The 21,949-nt window shown below is 38.9% G+C and overlaps 1 protein-coding gene across 3 annotated transcripts in view; it reads left to right on the forward strand.

The window, feature by feature from the left end:
* The window catches only part of LOC308704436 (uncharacterized protein), a gene marked incomplete at its 3' end in the record, with an annotated part of 29,530 nt that extends 26,171 nt beyond the window's left edge, over positions 1-3,359 (forward strand). For 2 of the 3 annotated variants that reach the window (XM_081388728.1, XM_081388727.1), the window contains one exon: positions 2,595-3,011. In XM_081388728.1, the coding sequence (XP_081244854.1) occupies positions 2,595-2,827 (233 nt within the window). Of the gene's footprint in view, positions 1-2,594 lie in introns of all 3 variants that reach the window. The other variant, XM_081388726.1, reaches the window with a different exon arrangement.
* Positions 3,360-21,949: the final 18,590 nt, after the last annotated feature.

The raw sequence follows: 21,949 nt of genomic DNA on the forward strand, positions 1-21,949 counted from the left end.
GTCCACCTTTACAAGATTTCCTCGGGTTACAGAGATTTTGAGCAAAGCTAATTAATCAGCAACTGTGATTATCTGAATCACCTGTGGCACTCTTGTCCACCAACGAGCTAAGTGTGGTAGAAACCGGTCTGAATCTGTCAGATCAATTTCTCCCTCAAAAATTGTGATTATCTGAATCCCCTCTCGCTCGTACCAAAAGCAAACTCAGCCAAAATGGTTCACGTTCACTCACAATTATCAAATTGCACTTAACATCAATAAAACAATTCTGCCGTTTCTTACCCAGAGATGCTTTCTCTTTTCTGTAATTGCCGCGGATTCTTTCTGATCCTGGTGGGAGTTCCCTCACTGGTCCTGAATGCGGAATTGGCTCTCTCTCCCTTAACCTGTTGAGTTTACTATCTCAAACCGTCGGGGTATGAGACGGCCGCCTGATGCCGCCGGGTTTGCAGTTCCGTCCAAATCCGTTCTTCAGGACCAGGAGAAGAAGATCCGCACAGGATCCCACGTTCTGACACCAAGTTGTAATGGCAATTTTGAGAAGTTAATAACAAACAGCATCAATGGTGTAAGAACTTTCAAGAGGCAAAACTGTAATAAAGAGAAAAGGTTTATTTCAATGAGGATTCTTTTCACAAAAGCCGCAGCTACCCAGCTTTGAAACAGAATACCTATTAGACACCATAAAACATAGACATTTTATACAATTTCTTGGCAAAAAACTCCTCCTTCCAGGTTTCTTGTAAATTTCCAGAAAGATACCCCCCTATCTTCAGCTAGTTCGGACTGGTTTCTACCCCCCCTGGTACAGGTCACACTGTTCTTTGTCCCTGAGACACCCAAAGGCCTTCATCTATGACCTAAATTGCCTCTCGCTTCCCAGCTGCTAGAAAACCTCACAGAAACATATGATTAAACAGTTTAAAAACAAATGATTATAAGAAATACTGAATTTTCCAAAACACATGCATTTTTATTCAGTAGCCTATATAAGCAATATTTAGATTTTTATGTTAAAGACACTATTGATACCGTGAGAAATTTACATTCTCAGGAAAATAGCCGCTTATCAGTTAATCGTTAATCGATCGATAAGGTCAGTCAATTAATGATTAATGAATTAATCGATAATTTGCATCCCTAATTGATATACATTGTTAGGTAACTTCTTAAAGGGTAACTCTTGCCAAAATGCAACCTAGGGTCTTTTTGTTAATCTACCTGAGGCAAACTTTTGTTTAAAAGCATAATTAGGATGTAAACGCCACTTTTAAGTTTGACCATATTTTCGTTTTCTAATTGCCTTGTGAATGGGAGTGAATGGGGCACGACTATGATAGCATCAAAAATCGTATAAAATAATTTTTAAAACACTAAGAAGGCTCGACACAACATGAAACTTCGCTGGAAGTATCACCAGGGGCTCTACACATGAACTCCAGCATTGAGAACATTGTTTGTGTACACAGAGTTTACTAAAAATAAAGATTTTGAGCAACTCACTGTGTTTCCGTTTGCCGGTATTTTTTCAGTCAAAAATAGTTGATCTCCGAATATGAATTAACTGACTCTGAATTTTAGTATTGTTTCTTATATGAGGATCCTTTTTCAAATACAAGGTCAATATTGATTTTCACTAATGACAAAACAACAAATTATCCGTGAGTTTATATGGAACTAAGCTTTAGGAGCTTTCCATCTTTACGCTCCCCCCTGTTACGTTGCATTCGGAGATCGACTATTTTTGACTGTCAAAATGCCGGCGGACATATCTACAGTGAGTTGTTCAAAATCTTTATTTTAAGTAAACTCCGTACACAAACAATGTCCTCAATGCTGGAGTTCATGTGTAGAGCCCCTGGTGATACTTCCAGCAAAGTTTCATGTCGAGCCTTCTTAGTGTTTTAAAAATAGCGATTTTGATGCTATCATAGTCGTGCCCCTAGCACTCCCATTCAACAGGCAATTTGACTGAAAACTAAAATAAGGTTCAAACTTAAAAGTGTGGTTTCCATTCTAATTATGCTTTTACACGAAAGTTTGCCTCGGGTAGATTAAAGTCCACGTGAACCGAACAACTTTTCTCCAGTGTTGTGACATATTCCAAGTGAAACAGAATATTGAACAGAGGGCAGGGTTTCACTTTAGTGCTCCTCCTCTCCATCTCTGCTCATAGCAGACTATAACGGTTTGAGGGGAGTGGTTAAGCGTTTTCAACCCAAGCCGTCAAACCGACATCATCAGAAAAGGAACGCCATTCCAGACCGGAAGGAACTTTTCAGATTTTGATTAAAGATTACCACGGCAAACAAGTTTTTTTTTCTGTGTATTAACTTGATTAATTGATTAACTTGATTAACACGGATTAATTGTTCACCACAAGACTAGTAATATGCGCTAACAAAGTAAATGGGGTCAATTCTGATTTCAGGTGACCCTAAGCCCTAAGTTGCTTTTTGGGGTGAGAGTTACCCTTTAAATACTTGAGAATTCCTATATTTATAATGCCTCACAATTTAATCAGCATTATTAATGCAAAAGTGTTCATGGTTCTGTTTTTTGTTTTTTTTTCATATTTATTTACTTTTTTTAAGCCTATCCATCAGGACTGTCAGAGGATGCATATTCTGGCTTGCTCTGTCGTTTTCGAATGCAGCTGCATGATCTGAAGGCTGAAAAAGAAAGGGTGAAGGAAGCATATCACCAATTAGTGACTGGATGGGATAGTTTGGATGTCCTTGAAGAGGATGACTGCGGCGACTATGAAAGTATGTCTACAGATTCCTATGAATCAGCTGACGAAGACAGCGTAGATCCACATTTCTGATTTTCCAGAGGTCTCTAATATAAAGATTTTTTACTTTTTTTATTTTTATTAACTTTTTATATTTTATCTGCATCACAATGTACAACACTGTAGATTGCACTTCTGGAGTAAACAATGATTCAACAAACTGTACTGTATGTAATAAAAAGTTTAATAAATGTTTGACTTTGTGTAAATTAGGGCTAAACAGTCTCGGGGCATGCTCCATTATGAGTATTGTTTTGTTTTCCTGATTGTTAATTTATTTGAACAAAATTACCTTTTGTAGGATCATCCACATGCATAGTTTGCTAATAACATAACTGCAATAAAGTAACAGCTTAGTTAACAATTACTTGTTTACATAGGTTATATGATGTATTTTATAATATTTAAGCACCTAAAACCTTATCAGTTTTACTAAATTTAACTTAAAGAACTTTACTTACTTTCCGTATATTAATAATAAATGTAACATGAATGCAGGAAACACATGAATATAAAGTGCCTTGGCTTTTATGTCTTTTTCACAACATATTTTCCTGCACTATTGAAGTTATGCACTGACATGAAATCTAGCTGCTGTTTATGGTGTTTTTATGTGCTGTTTATCAAGAACTTAGCAACTTTATTATTTCCCTTTCCCATTACAACCTTTTATGCCTTTATAAATTACTTACTTCCCTCAGCTAGCACACAAGTGTTGACTATGGTTCTGGGTGTGTTATCATAACCTTGTATGATGGAATGTTAAAGGAGAAAATGGTTAGGGTTTGTCAAGGGTTTGTCTGCTCACTTCAGTGGCTTAGTGGAAAAAAAAAAACAGACTCCACAATCTGCATGTGCAAATATTGGAACTGGGAACCTGTTGAGTAACACCATGGGGAGTGATATTTATGTTCCGGGGTCCTATGTTACCCATTTTTATAAAGCACCTACTGAACACATGATAAAGGGCTAGGGTAACATTGGACCACAGGATTAAGGACCCTGGGAGCATACATGTATTCCCCATCCTGGGAAGTCCATGCTCTTTTATTATCATTTTGTTATGTGCACATGAGGTAATCAATGAAATTATATTTCTTTTGTATGATAATTTGCAATATTATATTAAACTATTATCAGTCAGGTTAATCACAGTCCAAATAAGATGTGGTACAACCTATAAAGCACTTGGCGGCACGGTGGCTCAAAGCAAGAAGGTCTGACTCCCAACTGAGCCAGGAGTCCTTTCTGGAGTTTGCATGATCCCCCATGTTAGCGTGGGTTTCCTTCGGGTGTCCTTACAGTTTAAAGACATGTAGGTTAGGTGGACTGGATATGCCAAATTGAGGAGTGCAAGTGTGTGTGTGCACTCTCAGTGCTCAAAAAGGGCATCCAACGTAAAACCTGTGTCAAATGAAGTGGACCCTGTAAATGAGTGGGAATAACTCTAGGAAGATGGATGGGCATACTAAATACCATATGTCACAAGGCACATAATCCACACTTTTTCATGCAATATGCTTGAAGTGGGGGAAAAAAGGTGCCGGTACTCTTGCATTGGCAAATTATGACATTTGAAATTTCTAGTGAAAAACAAAACTTGGAGATATTGCTGGTGCAACAACAATTTATTGTTATTTATTAACAACATAAATGTATTTAAACAAGTCGTGTGTGTGTGTGCGTGCGTGTGCGTGTGTGTGCATGCGTGTGTGTGAGCATTTCTTTACAAAGACAACTAACATTTTCTTTTTAGAAGCTGGTCATTAATAAACTTGATAGTCTTGAAGTTTTTTAAGATGTGGAGGTGTACAATAATTGCATGTAAATGGTAAACAACCAAGAAAACAGCTCTGATTCATACTTATACACCATATACTTTCACCCAAACTGAATAATAAAAACAAGGTTAAATGGGTAAATTTTCTATAAATATTTTTGTGTCTTCATTTTCTTTTCTGACAGTTCTTGTTAAAACACACTAGACATGCAAATTCTGTGCATTTTGGGCACTTTTTGTGTGTAATCATAACCCCCGCTTCACTACTGCTGACGGGCTGCCCCTGCTCCCGGTGTGAATGCATTCATTAATTAACATGCACGCCGAATAAACACACGCCGCTCACGCTCACAGTGTGAAATGGCAGTCACGCCTTTTCTGTCAGTGAGTAGCCAACCGGACTGAATGGAGGACTGGTGGTGGACTGGATGGGAGGAGGACTGGTGGTGGACTGGATGGGAGCAGGACTTGTGGTGGACTGCTGGTTAGTACAACCTGTACAAATGGTACAAAAAGAGGAAATTATTCACCTCCTGTAATAAGAACAAATGTCCCCTTTTTTCTAGCAGTGACTGTGCTCCATAAGGAAACATCCAGTACATTTGTCTTTTGTATTCTCTAGTTTTTTTAAGTTGAATTGAGCAATGCATCTTGCTGTTGACTCTTTTGCTATGTATGGCAGACAGCTATGTGGCTCACTGACTAAGTCTGCAAACAACGGTTATTTTCATGTTAATGTTCTTTATAATTAGTCAGTTAGTTAACATTTAATTATGAGGCTTATCTCATTAAGTAATTATTGATTACCTAATAAGGAACTATCTCCTAAATGTAATATTACTTACTGATTAGTTAAGATTGTTTCTATATTAGTTAATAGTAGTAGCTGAAGTGTTAATGTAGTAATCCTCATTAGTCCTGCATTACTTCCTGCATAGTTACTTATTAATGACGAACCATTGTTATAAAGTGTTACCGAAAAACCTATTCGATAAAGCAAAGATCAAATTTGATGAACAGGTGAATAGCTATTTTTGGTCCACTGTGGTTTGCCCTGTGGCAGCGCTACCAAGACAATTCCCAACGGTAATTGCTGTGTCTGTGCCACATTTATTTTTATGTTGACTGGAGTAAGATTTTAAATCATCGCACACACTTACTATTAATTAACACTCCATAGAGAGCCTTCATCCTGTCAAGACATTTTTCAGAATGGTCTGACAGCTGCCATTTTGGCTGGAGGACTTGTGCGGACCAGGTTTTCTGCTTCTTTGTTTTCTTTCCAATGAAGACTATGGCCTCGTACCCCAATGTGTTTACCTTTTCGACCTGAAAATAAAGATATATATTATATAATTTATACAGAAATATAAGCAATTATAAATGTCTGAAACATAGTGGGCTGTAATTATGTAAATAATAACCACAGACGTTAAACACATACCAAGACAGGTTTGGTGGTTTGGTTTTTGTTTTTGTTTTTCAACCACTTCTCCTTTCTGGCCTCAAATTTCTGGAGTTGTTTTGCCAGTCTTTGCTTTCTTGGCTGTACTGACTGGCAATATTTGCAGGTCTTGGTGGCCACAATAGCTGCTTTGCAACTCACGCAGGTTGTTATTGTTGACACTCTTGGCATCTTAAAACTAGAATATAAAACAATCAACATTTAATGACAACATTTAATGACAACCAAAGTGACAAAGGCACTGCATTATTTAAGTGTTACATTGCAAATGTTTGTAATTTGGCCTACTTCAGCATTATCAGTAGTGTCAGACAACACTTCATGTGTGTTTCATATTTTCAAACGCGATACAGCACGAGATATCGTTAATATCGATATAGTTTATTTTGCGTTTAAATGACAATACATTTCTGCACTTGAGCGGCCAGACCTGTGTGTCAGCTGTCGCAGTGCATTGTGGGATTTGTAGTATGAGTGTGTGGGCTGGGAGTGCGATTTACGGCGATAGACATATGAAATTATCCAACCACGGAAAAAATATCGATATATGACTTTTATGCAAAAATAACCCATACTCCATAGTTGATATGTGTTTTCATCTAACGTTAGGTATTGGAGTCAATGAAATTTTCAACTTATATAATTCTGACCTCGGTTAACACATTGCCGCCAACTGCAGCTAACGTTAAATGCGGTGGCTAATATAATGCTGGATAAAGCCCTATGTCATTAGACACATTCCTATAAATTAATGGTGATAAATAACTAATGAATGATGGATTAGACAGCGCTAACTAACTGTATTATTCAGGTTCCGTAAGCATATGTTGATATCAGTACGTGTATTCATTACCTACCTTTGAGGTTGTACAGTATGATGGTGGCGGAGAGAGCGGACACACCCCCCTCACTCAGTTGTCAATCTGCTGACCTCTGTGCCTCTGTGATAGGGCAACCCACTTGTCAATCAGCGACCTCTCGCAGCTACGTTGCCCACAAGTAAAACGTGATGCCACTTTTGTGACACTGTTGCATTTAGCCATAAATATAAAAATGATACGATTAATTATTTTTCTGTGTACCTTTACTCTGTCCTCCTCCTCCTGTCAGGGCCTGCTGTTATTGTGTGTGTGTGTGTGTGTGTGTGTGTGTGTGTGTGCGTGTGTGTTCTTGTATATGGTTTATGAGAACACAAATGTGTATAATGACATGGGTATTACATGGTTTATGAGGATATCTGTGTCCTCATAAACCAAATGGCTTACAAACATACTAATGGTGTTTTTTGAAATTTTCTGTGACTGGTTTATGCCAGGATAACCTAACACATTCATTCAAATCATTTATATCTGCCACAGCAAATAGGCTACACAATGCATCAAATGTTATAGTTAGTCAATCTGCTGACCTCTGTGCCTCTGTGATAGGGCAACCCACTTGTCAATCAGCGACCTCTCGCAGCTACGTTGCCCACAAGTAAAACGTGATGCCACTTTTGTGACACTGTTGCATTTAGCCATAAATATAAAAATGATACGATTAATTATTTTTCTGTGTACCTTTACTCTGTCCTCCTCCTCCTGTCAGGGCCTGCTGTTATTGTGTGTGTGTGTGTGTGTGTGTGTGTGTGTGTGTGTGTGTGTGTGTGTGTGTGCGTGCGTGCGTGTGTGTGTGTGTGTGTGTGTGTGTGTGCGTGCGTGCGTGTGTGTTCTTGTATATGGTTTATGAGAACACAAATGTGTATAATGACATGGGTATTACATGGTTTATGAGGATATCTGTGTCCTCATAAACCAAATGGCTTACAAACATACTAATGGTGTTTTTTGAAATTTTCTGTGACTGGTTTATGCCAGGATAACCTAACACATTCATTCAAATCATTTATATCTGCCACAGCAAATAGGCTACACAATGCATCAAATGTTATAGTTAGATTTTAGTAGACAAAAAAAGTGTGTGCAGTGCTTTATTGTTATTCAGCCAGTGTTCGTGGGTCTGGTGGACCCGCTGCATTTTGGGGTTTTTAATTCAACATAATACAAAAATGTATGATAAAATACTCAACAGATTTTTATTTTATATAAACAATATATAAGCAATATAAACAGCATATATGGTTAATATTTTGTCTTTACCTTTGTTAGATCACATTTAAGAATTGCAACCTTGTGTGGGAACGGCAGGGGTAAACAAAACTCACTTTTGCACTCACACTCCCTCACACTTACACACAATCTCTCTCACACACACACACGCACACACACACACACGTACACACACGCACACGTACACACACACACGCGCACGTACACACACACACGCACGCACACGCACACACACGCACGCACACACACACGTTTTTGTGGTATAGAAGGACACTGATGCCCAAACAAGTTTGGTGGTGGTATATGGGGACACCCCTTTCCCAATGCCCTACAGTGATGATACAAATATCAAAAATTTTGTTTTAATCTGCAGATCACAAATCTGACTTCAAATGTTCTATACACACAACAGAACAGAAAATATTACCATATGATATTTTGGTGGTACACAAGGACATTCCCGCCCATCCTAAAATGTTCCCGCCTATGACATAATTGTGATTTTTGGGGCCCGACTTGATTATGAGGACACTCTTTTTACAATACACTAAATATGTCATTTCAGTGGATTACAGGGACCAATGTGTTTTACTGGTACATGACCACACACACACACAAACCTGACAACACAGTGTATTACCAAGACTAAGGTGATTTAAGAGGACTGGATCTTAAACACAATACACAACTGCATAATCCAACATTATAAGGACGAGTGTGTTTAATGGTACATGCCCACACACACACACACAAACCTGACAACATGGTGTATTACCAAGACTAAGGTGATTTAAGAGTACCGGATCTCAAATACAATACACAAAACAACTTGCAACATTACAGGGACAGAAGTGTTTTAGAAGTGCTTTAATTATGACTTCAATAATATCATCATAAACATTGAGTTTTTTCAGTTTTACCATGTAATACAATCATGACATGCCATTTTAAGGGGAAAGTGACATCCACAAACTTAAAAACATGGTCAATAAAACTTGCACAACTGTGTGATCTTTCAGAAAGCATACAGTATCATTACTGTTTTGACATATTAAAATGACAAGCAGATGAACCATTCAAAACTTTGAAAAGATTGACAAAACAGCCCTTGGAAACAGGCACAATTTAAAGATGTCATTAAACAGGCTTTGAAATGTATAAAATGAACTCACTCAACATGCAATAAATGCTGCAACATGTAGAGAAATCGACTTACAAGGGACGGTTTACCTAAAAAGACTATTCTGTTATTTCCAGAAAATGTAAACAGAATTGTCAAGTTTCAAAGCAGAATTACAGAGATAACAGGAAAAGTATTCAACAAAGTTAGTTTGGGCTGTACATCAGCTCTAGAAGAGTATAGTGTCATTAGAATACAACTATCATTGTAAGTACAAAAGCTCTCGTGAGAGTGAGGCCGAACTTGAAAACCCACGGAAAGGATCCTCAGCGGCCTTACACTGCTGGCATTCAGTCAGTGTGGCCAGTTTTCCTTTGGTTATACACTCACCTAAAGGATTATTAGGAACACCTGTTCAATTTCTCATTAATGCAATTATCTAATCAACCAATCACATGGCAGTTGCTTCAATGCATTTAGGGGTGTGGTCCTGGTCAAGATAATCTCCTGAACTCCAAACTGAATGTCAGAATGGGAAAGAAAGGTGATTTAAGCAATTTTGAGCGTGGCATGGTTGTTGGTGCCAGACGGGCCGGTCTGAGTATTTCACAATCTGCTCAGTTACTGGGATTTTCACGCACAACCATTTCTAGGGTTTACAAAGAATGGTGTGAAAAGGGAAAACATCCAGTATGCGGCAGTCCTGTGGGCGAAAATGCCTTGTTGATGCTAGAGGTCAGAGGAGAATGGGCCGACTGATTCAAGCTGATAGAAGAGCAACTTTGACTGAAATAACCACTCGTTACAACCGAGGTATGCAGCAAAGCATTTGTGAAGCCACAACACGCACAACCTTGAGGCGGATGGGCTACAACAGCAGAAGACCCCACCGGGTACCACTCATCTCCACTACAAATAGGAAAAAGAGGCTACAATTTGCACAAGCTCACCAAAATTGGACAGTTGAAGACTGGAAAAATGTTGCCTGGTCTGATGAGTCTCGATTTCTGTTGAGACAGTCAGATGGTAGAGTCAGAATTTGGCGTTAACAGAATGAGAACATGGATCCATCATGCCTTGTTACCACTGTGCAGGCTGGTGGTGGTGGTGTAATGGTGTGGGGGATGTTTTCTTAGCACACTTTAGGCCCCTTAGTGCCATTTGGGCATCGTTTAAATGCCACGGCCTACCTGAGCATTGTTTCTGACCATGTCCATCCCTTTATGACCACCATGTACCCATCCTCTGATGGCTACTTCCAGCAGGATAATGCACTATGTCACAAAGCTCGAATCATTTCAAATTGGTTTCTTGAACATGACAATGAGTTCACTGTACTAAAATGGCCCCCACAGTCACCAGATCTCAACCCAATAGAGCATCTTTGGGATGTGGTGGAACGCGAGCTTCGTGCCCTGGATGTGCATCCCACAAATCTCCATCAACTGCAAGATGCTATCCTATCAATATGGGCCAACATTTCTAAAGAATGCTTTCAGCACCTTGTTGAATCAATGCCACGTAGAATTAAGGCAGTTCTGAAGGCGAAAGGGGGTCAAACACAGTATTAGTATGGTGTTCCTAATAATCCTTTAGGTGAGTGTATGTGCCTTAAAATGTTCAATTACAGTTGTAACTTCAGCATTTGACCAGCACACTTTTTGTCCTTTCCACAAGGTTTTCAATTGACCGTTCGCAAAACCCCGCCCTCGAACGGTCCTCGTCCAATCCTAGCTTAGCAACTGTAACTAAGGAGAAGGACCTCCGTCAAACATTGCGATTTCAGCACATGGTGAAACGATGCGCCTATGGCACCTGCAAGCCTGACACCAGGTACCCCAAAAGTTTAGAGGGAGGGGTCGTTTTTTCGCCTTTCCAAAACCCAAGACCCAAACGGAAAGATGCCGACAATGGATTAAGCAGTGTGGGAGACCTCACTCACAGCTAAATGCCTCGAAGATTAAGCACACATATGTCAGCGGCGTATATAATATATAAGCGTCAGTCACGCCCGTTTCACATATACTCCGTAGTCCGTTTACAGTGCGTTTGCTGCAATCGTTTCTGCACCGAGTCTATTTTTGCTGTGCTGCACGCGCTGAATTAAAGTGACAGCGCATGGTTCTTGGTCAAAACGAACACAGATTGACATGAAAATATAATAATCTCACCATAAATGCATTTAATAAAATAAAATGTAGTAAACTCACCATAGCCTAAATGTATTTTTGGACTTGCAGACTTAGAGGAGTTCCGTTTGCACACAACACAAGCACACACACACACGACTTGTTTAAATACATTTATATTAATAAATAACAATAAATTGTTCTTGTACCAGCAATATCTTCAAGTTTTGTTTTTCACTGTATTAATCTCAAATGTCATGATTTGCCAATGCATGAGAGTAACAGTTACTGGCACCTTTTTCCCCCACTTCAAGCACTGGCCTCGATTGTTGTAATATTCCTGTCTTTGCTTATTTTAACATTTTGAACATATCCCTCCACTGCATATTGCAGCCCTTTCTGTCATGCCCTGGAGGATATGTCTGCTGCATTACTCCAAAACAATCACTTATACCGCTCCATACCTCAACCCAGCCATGTGTCTGTTTCTCCATTGTTTGACGGGCGTAGTAACAATAACTAGGGGGCGTGGCTTTTGCGAACGGTCAATTCCTGCCTCACGTTCATTCTCTGTACAGAAGAATACATGCTTTAGTAAACTCTAACTATATGAGAGCTCATGTACTTACAATGGTAGTCATATTCTGATTTAAACCTCAGGTACCTTGAGGAACTTCAGTGGTTTCTCGATGGGCATCTTCTGAACACCTGTAGGAAATCAGTTATAGACAGATCAGAAACTCAGATGTAACTCAAACCTGCATCTAGAACTTAAAACTGGTTATACATCTGATATCTAAAAATTACATTTCAAATGACATTCAAAACATTATTCTGGAGATGGAATGTTGTGTTAAACATCTCCTTTTCAAAGTTTTTGACCAACATGAACATGATAAACTTATTGGTTTGGTACTGATTCCATTAATTTTGTTCTAGAAAAAATGTTATTTATAATAATATCTGATTATTGATAACTGATTTTTACAATTAATGGCAAAAGGAATGTTTAGAAATGTAATTTGATATTATCTACTGGCACACTATAGTATGATATATATATACATACACTATGAACAATTCTAAACGCTTTTGTTTTTGCCCCCATTTTTCATGAGCTGAACTAAAAGTTCTAAGACTTTTTCTATGTACACAAAAGGCCTATTTCTCTCAAATATTGTTCACAAATCTGTCTAAATCTGTGTTAGTGAGCACTTCTCCTTTGCCGAGATAATCCATCCACCTCACAGGTGTGGCATATCAAGATACTGATTAGACAGCATGATGATTGCACAGGTGTGCCTTAGGCTGGCCACAATAAAAGGCCACTCTAAAATGTGCAGTTTTGTGTGGTGTCGGGGGGTCTGGAAACAAGTCATTATCTGGTGTGACCATCATTTGCCTCACGCAGTGCAACACATCTCCTTCACATAGAGTTGATCAGGTTGTTGATTGTGGCCTGTGGAATGTTGGTCCACTCCTCTTCAATGGCTGTGTTGGATATTGGCAGGACCTGGAACACGCTGTCGTATACGCCGATTCAGAGCATCCCAAACATGCTCAATGGGTGACATGTCCGGTGAGTATGCTGGCCCTGCAAGAACTGGGATGTTTTCAGCTTCCAGGAATTGTGTACAGATCTTTGCAGAATGGGGCCGTGCATTATCATGCTGCAACATGAGGTGATGGTCGTGGATGAATGGCACAACAATGGGCCTTAGGATCTCATCACGGTATCTCTGTGCATTCAAAGTGCCATCAATAAAATGCACCTGCGTTCGTTGTCTATAACATACGCCTGCACATACCATAACCCCACCATGGGCCACTCGATCCCCAACGTCGACATCAGTAAACCGCTCACCCACATGACGCCATACACCAGGGCTATTCAATTAGCTTCATCCGAGGGCCGGATTATCAAATCGAAAAGTTGAGGTGGGCCGGTGGGTTGGTTTGGGGGTTTATCTTATTTATTGAAACATAACAGTTTTAATAAATAAGTTAAAGTAACCCTAAAAAAGTGTGGTATTTACTTGGAAATGTGGTACCCAACAGTTTGCAAATATATAAAACCATAATAAATAAAAACTTGATAATTTACAGCTGTGTACAACTAGTTTCCTTGGAACAAATATATTATTAATACAAACTTATAGCTGTTGGTGAGAAATAATAATTATTTTATTTATAATAGTTATGCTTAAATGAAAATATTCTGACAGTGAGACTTGTTAACTACTCGCTCCCACTGTATAAAAAATGCCTAAACACAAGTTAAAACTATACGCACCTTTACAAAGAAACTGACATAATTTCATAACAAACATTAATTATATATTCCTCTACCCACCTAATAAATCTAATGCAATATAAATCACTATATTTACTATTATACTACATAATATTATAGTATATATATATTTACTATATTTATTTATTACTACATAGTATTCAATATAAATATTGCTTTCAATGTAAATAGTGATTAGGGGATTTAAAGTCTTCTAATTTCGTTCATGCCTCAGTGTTTCTCCTGCTTTCCTCATCAGCCTTGTTGGGAATGTTGAGGCTGTTTCATCCGATTTAATACTAATTAAATCAGAGTGATTTGTGGTTTGTAACAGGGAGGTTTCTGTCGAACTGAAACGCTTCCCACTGGTTGTCGCAACACTGTTTAATATAGTGTCCGGGACCGGGAGTAAACGCAAACGTGCTGGGCCGTGTTGAAACAACTAGTGAAACAACTGAAAACTGCGCGACTTGTTGTTACTGTACTGGCCGAGAAACCGCTTCAGATGATTCAGTGACGGAGCGGTCCGAATGAATCCAAATAGTTTTAGACCGTTATGCAAGTGCGTTTAGAACCGAACCAAAATAATAATTCATTCACGAATGATTGGTAGCCTATCGCTGGTTCAGTCGACATAAATTCGGGACACATATAATAACTGCTGAAATATTCGCACATAAAACGTTTCTTTTTTCAGTTTGTGCAGAAATTCTTTGGTTATGCAAACCGATTGTTGCAGCAGCTGTCCAGGTGGCTGGCCTCAGACGGTGTTGGAGGTGAAGATGCTGGATGTGGGAGTCCTGGGCTGGTGTGGTTACACGCGGTCTGCGGTTGTGAGGCCGGTTGGATGTACTGCCAAATTCTCTGAAAAGCCTTTGGAGACGGCTATGGTAGAGAAATGAACATTCAATTCACGGGCAACAGCAGGTGGACATTCCTGCTGTCAGCATGCCAATTGCACGCTCCCTCAAAACTTGCAACATCTGTGGCATTGTGCTGTGTGATAAAACTGCACATTTTAGAGTGGCCTTTTATTGTGGCCAGCCTAAGGCACACCTGTGCAATAATCATGCTGTCTAATCAGTATCTTGATACCGTAAAACTTCAAATAATAGCCGAGTCCCAAATAGACGCCTGTCTCTTTTAAACGCCCGGTGTGACGACAGGTTTGGGTAAATAAACGCCGGTCTCAAATAGAGGCCTGGTCTGTTTTTTTTGTTTCGGTTTGTATTTAATCTTCTAAAACCTGTCAGATCATCTTTTTAAACCAGTTCTATGGTGCAGATTGCGCACGCAAGAGAGCCGTGCGCATCTGGGCGGGAGCTGTAGTGCAAGCAAGGCGGAGAGGGAGAAGTGGACGGGAGCGCCGAGGAGGAATTCGCCAATGAACTTGTAGTTGAGGTGTATCGCGGTGAAGATGATAGAAATGAATGTTTTTTTTATGCTGCCAATAATCTCGCACACAAGACGAGAAGCGCCACGCTGCGTCAATGACAACTCGAGGTATTATGATATTATCTATTTATTCAGTTAACGGACGCTCTGAGGTAAAGTGTTCAGACTGCAGACTTAGCAACGATTGTATTTAATTGTACAGTACAATCATAACATAGTACAGTACAGACATTATATTAACTCTATAATGTCCTTAAACATAAAAATATTGCTGGCCATAAACCGAGCAAGTGCGCGACCGGTGTGTAATAACGTTACCTCGACTTGTCCCAGACGTGACACGACGCAATATAATTTAATTCTTACATTAACTGATTTGTTAAACACATTCGAATTATAAATAAAACGTAATATAATGTGGTAAACTCTTACTGTCATGCTTTCTGTCTGTCAGCCTAAATTCTATGGATATGCTACACTCAATGAACAACATCAACACTTGAATTAAAGGCCTGTCTCTTATAGACGCCCGTCTCAAATACAAGCCGGTGCAGTTCGGCGATTTGGGAAAATAAAAGCCCGGGCTATTATTTGAAGTTTTACGGTATGCCACACCTGTGAGGTGGATGGATTAACTCGGCAAAGGAGAAGTGCTCACTAACACAGATTTAGACAGATTTGTGAACAATATTTGAGAGAAACAGGCCTTTTGGGTACATAGAAAAAGTCTTAGAACTTAGATCTATAATTTTGTTAAGTGTATATAACTGGCTTAAAACCATTTTTCTTTGGTGAAAATACTAACGTAAAATTGCACTACAATATATATTGGTTTAAAATAATAATAAACATGTTCATAAACACAAACTTGTTATGCTGGGTACACACCAAAAGATAATCAGGCTGATTTTGGGCCGATTTCCCCCTTCTGAAAATCCTAGCTGTGTCCCGATTATCTTGATGGTTATAGATTATCTTATCAGATTTTCCCTTGGTGTGAGGTGTGTTAAGAGTGTCCGAACCTGATCGGAAGAACGTCGGAGCCGACCTGATCGCGAATCGCAAATATTCAACATGTTGAATATTTACGATCAGAAATCCTGAAATGTGGGGGGAAGCCCGAGGACAAACGCGCGCATGCTCTGGAGATTATCACGTGAAAGGAAACAATATCCAATCAGAAAGCGAGATGAAGGAAGACGGAAGCATAACAAACGCAGTCATGGCGCAGCACAAACTGAAATTGATGTGGACAGCAGAGATGGAGGATCAGCTTGTTGATTTGTGGCGCAAATGTTTACACAACGTGTTGTGTAAAACTTTTCCAAACACTATCATCGCAATTGCTTCCTGCATATCGTCCGCCATGCTTATTCTGAGGTCTCTAGAGTGTTAACAGTCGAGACTCTGGTTGCATGGTCTTTAGGGTTGGGTATCTAGAACCGGTTCCAAAATTCCAAAAACCGGGGATTCGATAAGTCCCGCGCACTTCAATTCCGCTTATCGATTCCTTACTTTGGTGATGCTCACATGCGCGAGGTGAATGGCAGTGAGCATTTGTTTACAGTTGTATTGATCTGCCAGGACCTGCCTGCCGCACATGCGCTGTACGTTATGTTTACGATGGCGGAGCGCAGCAGACGTTTGAAAGTTTGGTTAAGCTTTTCAAAAAAAGATGAAAATACAGCGAATTGTATCACATGCAAGAAAGACAAACTAGAGCCGCATAATTCTGGATAAAATGAGAACCAGTTTTGTTTAAAATAGAGATCATGAATAAATACATCAGACAATTAATACGAGTCGAGTCTATAATTCCTTAAAGTGTTATATATATATATATATACAGTATATTGTAAATTAAGATGCATTGTCACAGTTTTACTGGTAATAGCCTAAATGTAACAAGAATAAAAGGTAGAAAAAAGTATTTGCTCTCTTTTTTCTCTCCAATAAATATCGGAATCGAAACCAAGAATCGTTAAGAACCGGATTCGATAAGCAGAATCGGAATCGTTAAAATTTAAATGATACCCGACCCTAACGGTCTTTTCACATCATGGCACACCACACACTATATGAGCAAAACGGTTAAATCTAGGATTTTTTGTCCTCATGTTTGTGGTCCATCACATTTTGAAAATCTTATAAGATGTAAAAAATCTTTTGGTGTGTACCCAGCATTAGTTGACACATACCAACATTACTGGAGACGCCTGCAGCTCCAGCAGGAACATCACCTTCAGAACCGCTTTCATCAGGATCACTGGCATCAGAGTCCGTCATACTGATCTCATCTTAAAGAAAAAGAGACATTTAAAACAAGAACATCTTCAGTTTAACCTGTATTGAGAAGTCATTTATGAAACATGACAAATGGCACCGTTTAATAATAATAATCATATTAATAACTAGTATAATACTTCACTAAGATCACTATTATTAGAATTATCGCCTAGACAGTGATATACTAATACTGTCAATGAAAAATTTATATTTTATAATGAGTATATTATTTTACAATAAGAGGTTATAATACTTTCTTAATTTCTTCACTTAAGCTGTTATACTGGCAGAAACCTGCAGTTTAAGTGAAAACAGGTTTATAAACGCATCTTATTGCAAAATTGTATTACTACAAAAAATGTGGATATAATGCGAATGTGAAAATAGAGAGTAACTGGTGCTGGTTGCGTTCCCAAATGCATGTTAAACTTATGGCACATGCAGAGATGGAGTTCACTGCATTCATTCCCTGTGAAACGAGGCATGGAAAAAGCCAGATCATGAGCTGATCGAGCGAGCAAAGTGTGCTCTTCAGTTTGAAACACGCAGCACAACAGACTACAGACTTACTTTCTTATCGTCTTTTGCGATTTGATAAGGGCATTAAGCCATATTGTGCTTTTGATTTTAGTATGTTTGAGAGATGCTTTGCCAAAGCAATTGTGCAAAAAACAAAGACAATTTATGTTATTATGAGGCGTAAAAATATTTTCGGTTCTTTTGGTTCAAACTGTGGAGGGACAGATTAGACTGTGGTGGGTCACTAGAGTAAAGGTAATTAATGGTAACACTATGAATTTTACTCCTCCCAAAAATGCCAAATAATAAACAGGTGACAGCGTATTTTAGGCTATATGACACGTTATAGTGAGATATGACAGCGCTTCTGCAACACGCATCACTGCAGATGAGTAGCTGAGGATCTCTTCAGCATGCTGATGCACAAAATACAAACTAAAAATAAATTAAAGTAAGTCGCAGATGCTCAACACACAGTCATCTTCATTACAAGTAGTGAGAATAAATGATTTTACCAGTGCTGATGCTACTCTCTCTCCTATTGATCTTAAAATTAGCTGATGATACAAAAAATGCTGCTCATAGCGGTAGCTTTCGATGACGTGAACACCGTTAAATCTGATATAGCGCGGGAATTGAAGATCGGATTTATGTCCGTTTTGTGAAGACACATTTATGTGGCCAAGTTTAAATGGAATTGTTTTGACAATGAAATGACCAGGTGTAAAACAGCCCCAAAGATGATGTGAAAAAGTTCTTACTAGACTAGCATTTCCTAAAATGATGCAATGCTCTTTTTATTACCATCTCAACACAGTCTTGATCCTCCAATGATGATTGTTCCTTCTCAGGGCTCACCTGAAAGCAAGGCAAAGAAAGAAAAAATAAACATCTATTAGAGACAAAGGATTCAGAGATTCTCCAAATGAAGCAGCACAGATACTTGACTCCATTAACACTGACTGATCACTGTCATAAAACATAAAATTAAAACAATTTCACATTATCAATGATATACTTGAGCAAAAGAAGGCTGATGACGCCAAACTAATTCAGGTATGATGGGACATTTCAAACCACTCAGTATTAATACTGATCAAATTAATGAGATGAATAGTGACTTAAGATTTAAAACACTGTGACATAAGTTGTAATCAAGTATAAAGTTAAAACCCTATAAATATATGGTCATAACCAATCAGGGATGCATGAAAATAAATGCTCATTATTAAGTGTGCTTGCTGAAAGCGCACACTTATTGTTCTTCTTAAGTTTTCTTATTATTATTATTATTATTATTATTATTATTATTATTCCCGGGAGAAAAATTTTGGCCAGCTCCTGCGCCTAGGCCCTTTGAGACAGAGACACCGTTCCAACTTTAAAACGTTCGGTCAGTACCGGTGTAAGTTGCTCGCGAAGATGACATCACAAGTCCATGTCGTTCGTCCGCCATAGTGGATTGAACAGAAAGCGAAACTAAAGTTTCACAGGTCACAAATTTGGTCCGAACTTCACGAAACTGGACGTACATGATCCTTGGACTAAGCCTCACAAAAGTTACTAGAAGGATTTTTGATTTTTGGAAGCGTTTGCCCGTCACAGCCAAACGAAATCGGCGGCGTAGTCGCCAAAACAGGAAGTAGTTCATATTTCAGGAACGCTGTCACGTATCAAAACCAAACTTTGTACATTAACTCGATACTCCAATGTGAGGATGTACAAGATCTGAATTGTTTTAATTTTTTTTTATTTCAGGCTAATTGACAAACCCATTTACCTATGTCTAGGTTTCAACTCAGACTTTTAGTGTTAATGCATTTAGACAGTAGGTGGCACTGTTGTATTACATTTCACAGAGCTGCCAAGTCAGTGTATAGACTGCATTAGTTTTTACTAGGTTTGCCTTAATAAATGCAGGGCCTGAATTTCGTTTTTTAAACTGGGAGGGAATTCCACCGCTTACATGGGTCACATGGGGGGGATCTAAAGGTTATTAGCCTATGCATCATACATTCGGTCTTCTTCGCTAACCGAACAATTAATTGTCTGTGGCTGTGTTTGTGCGCGCGGGAAATATGCTGCGCATAACAACAGAAAACAAGGAGAAACGTGCAGTCACATGCTCAAACAATCAACAACGTCTCTCTAGATGTGTAAAAACAAGTGGAAAGCGCGAGCGCGCCGCTCTCTCCTTTCCACAAGCGCTTGCTGTCCCGTGGCGTCTGTCGTTGCTATGCAACCGTGAACTCCGATCGCCATGATGACAAGGAAGTATCAGCAAAAGATTAATAGATTTCTAGCCCTTGCATTAGCTTTACTCATGGCCGTAGCCAGCTATGATTTCACCGAGGTCCGGACCTCGGTAATTTTTTTTGTATTCAAAAATAAAATTTCAAGCTCTCTGAATGATTAATTAGCCGTTTAAACCGCGTCACATGTGTGTTTGCAATTCATGTTGCTGCGAGAATGTAGAACAGTGAACGGGGCTTGAGAGCGTGCGTGAGGTGCTTACAACAAAGTAGTTTTTGACGCGTTCGACTCGAGTTCGAATCCGCCTTTTGCCGAACTCGCTCTTCTCCCTTTTCCCAATACACATGAGATGTAAAATGTATAGCCTAACATAAAGGTCTCTAGCGTTATATTTTGCAAACGAACTAAAATCGAAACCGTGATATGGTTTTGTGCTTTATAAAACAGCACAAGACTTTAAGTATCCTATATAGGCATTATGTTTGTGCTGCGTGATTTAAAGAAAAGTGCGCACTTTGCTCACGCGATCAAAGAGTTTATTTCTTGCAAGTGAAGAAGACATTAGGACAAAAGTATTGTAATTTTCCTATAGTGTAATGAAAAATATACTTTTGAAATATTCATTTTCATTTAATACAGTACGTTTATAGGCTATTTTATGTCATAGGAATAATTATATAAATCATTATTATATTATTATACTAATTGTTTGGCGTCCTAAAACACCAGTGATAATTTAATGTAGACTGAGACTCTATATCATAAATAAAAAATATGTTTGAGCCCTCTTTAATGTCTAGGTACAAGTCAATGCTTTTTCTTTGTGCACAGTTCATGGGTTGAAGCCATTTTTTTACAGTCTATGGTTGTAGCCCGTTGAAGCTCTTAATTTTGAGCTCTCAAAGTGCACCAGACTGATGCATTTAACTTTAAAATGTACAAAATGTTCTTGCGGGGGAGCATGTCCCCGAACCCCCCTAGAGGGACAGAGGTTTACCCAACATAGTTTTAAAAATCCTATGGGAAAGAACGATAATTTATTAACTTTACTCCAGCATAGTACAACAAAGTTCCTTTTAATGTCCTAAAATGTACTTGGACAAACTATACATTTGGCCTGCCTTAGGGGGGGCCTACAAGACATTGTGCCCAGGGGCCTCTGAATTCTTAATCCGGCCCTGCACCTCACCCCAGACCTCACTAATTTTCAAACCCTGGTTACGGCCTTGGCTTTACTACTAGATATATTTATGGAGATGAAAAATAATAAGGCGCCCTGTACAGCTATGATCAGCCAGGGTTTCCGCGGGGCATTAAAAAGCATTTTGCTTATTCATGTAAATGTAAATGCGCAATCCCCACATTCCCGCACCGAAATTCAAGCCCTGAAATGGCAGCGGGATGTGTAACTCTAGCATATGGCGCATATGTCATATAAAGTTAGGCAAGGCCAAACAGCGTTATCCATGTTTTGCGATTGCATCGCTAGAGTAAGCTAGTGAAACTGATAGCGTTCTTCATTTAATTACAATATGAGGACTGACGGTAGGCTATAAAAATCAGCGTTTCTGTGTAGGTGATGACAACCATCTTGACAGCAGCAATCAAAGCATCGCTAATTACGGTTGACCTTAATTTGAGATAGTAAATTTGTTCCTAATCAAACACAGCAAAATCCCCAGAGTAAAATTAACTCTGTTCAGAGAACATTTGGTCCCTCTCTACAGAGAGTTAAAATAACTCTGAATCAGAGTTAAAGTTAATGAGATACTTAAGTGATTAATTAAGTGATGATTGGGCATTAATG

Source organism: Scardinius erythrophthalmus (assembly GCF_964197995.2).
Source record: "Scardinius erythrophthalmus genome assembly, chromosome: 16".
NCBI classification, from domain to species: domain Eukaryota; kingdom Metazoa; phylum Chordata; class Actinopteri; order Cypriniformes; family Leuciscidae; genus Scardinius; species Scardinius erythrophthalmus.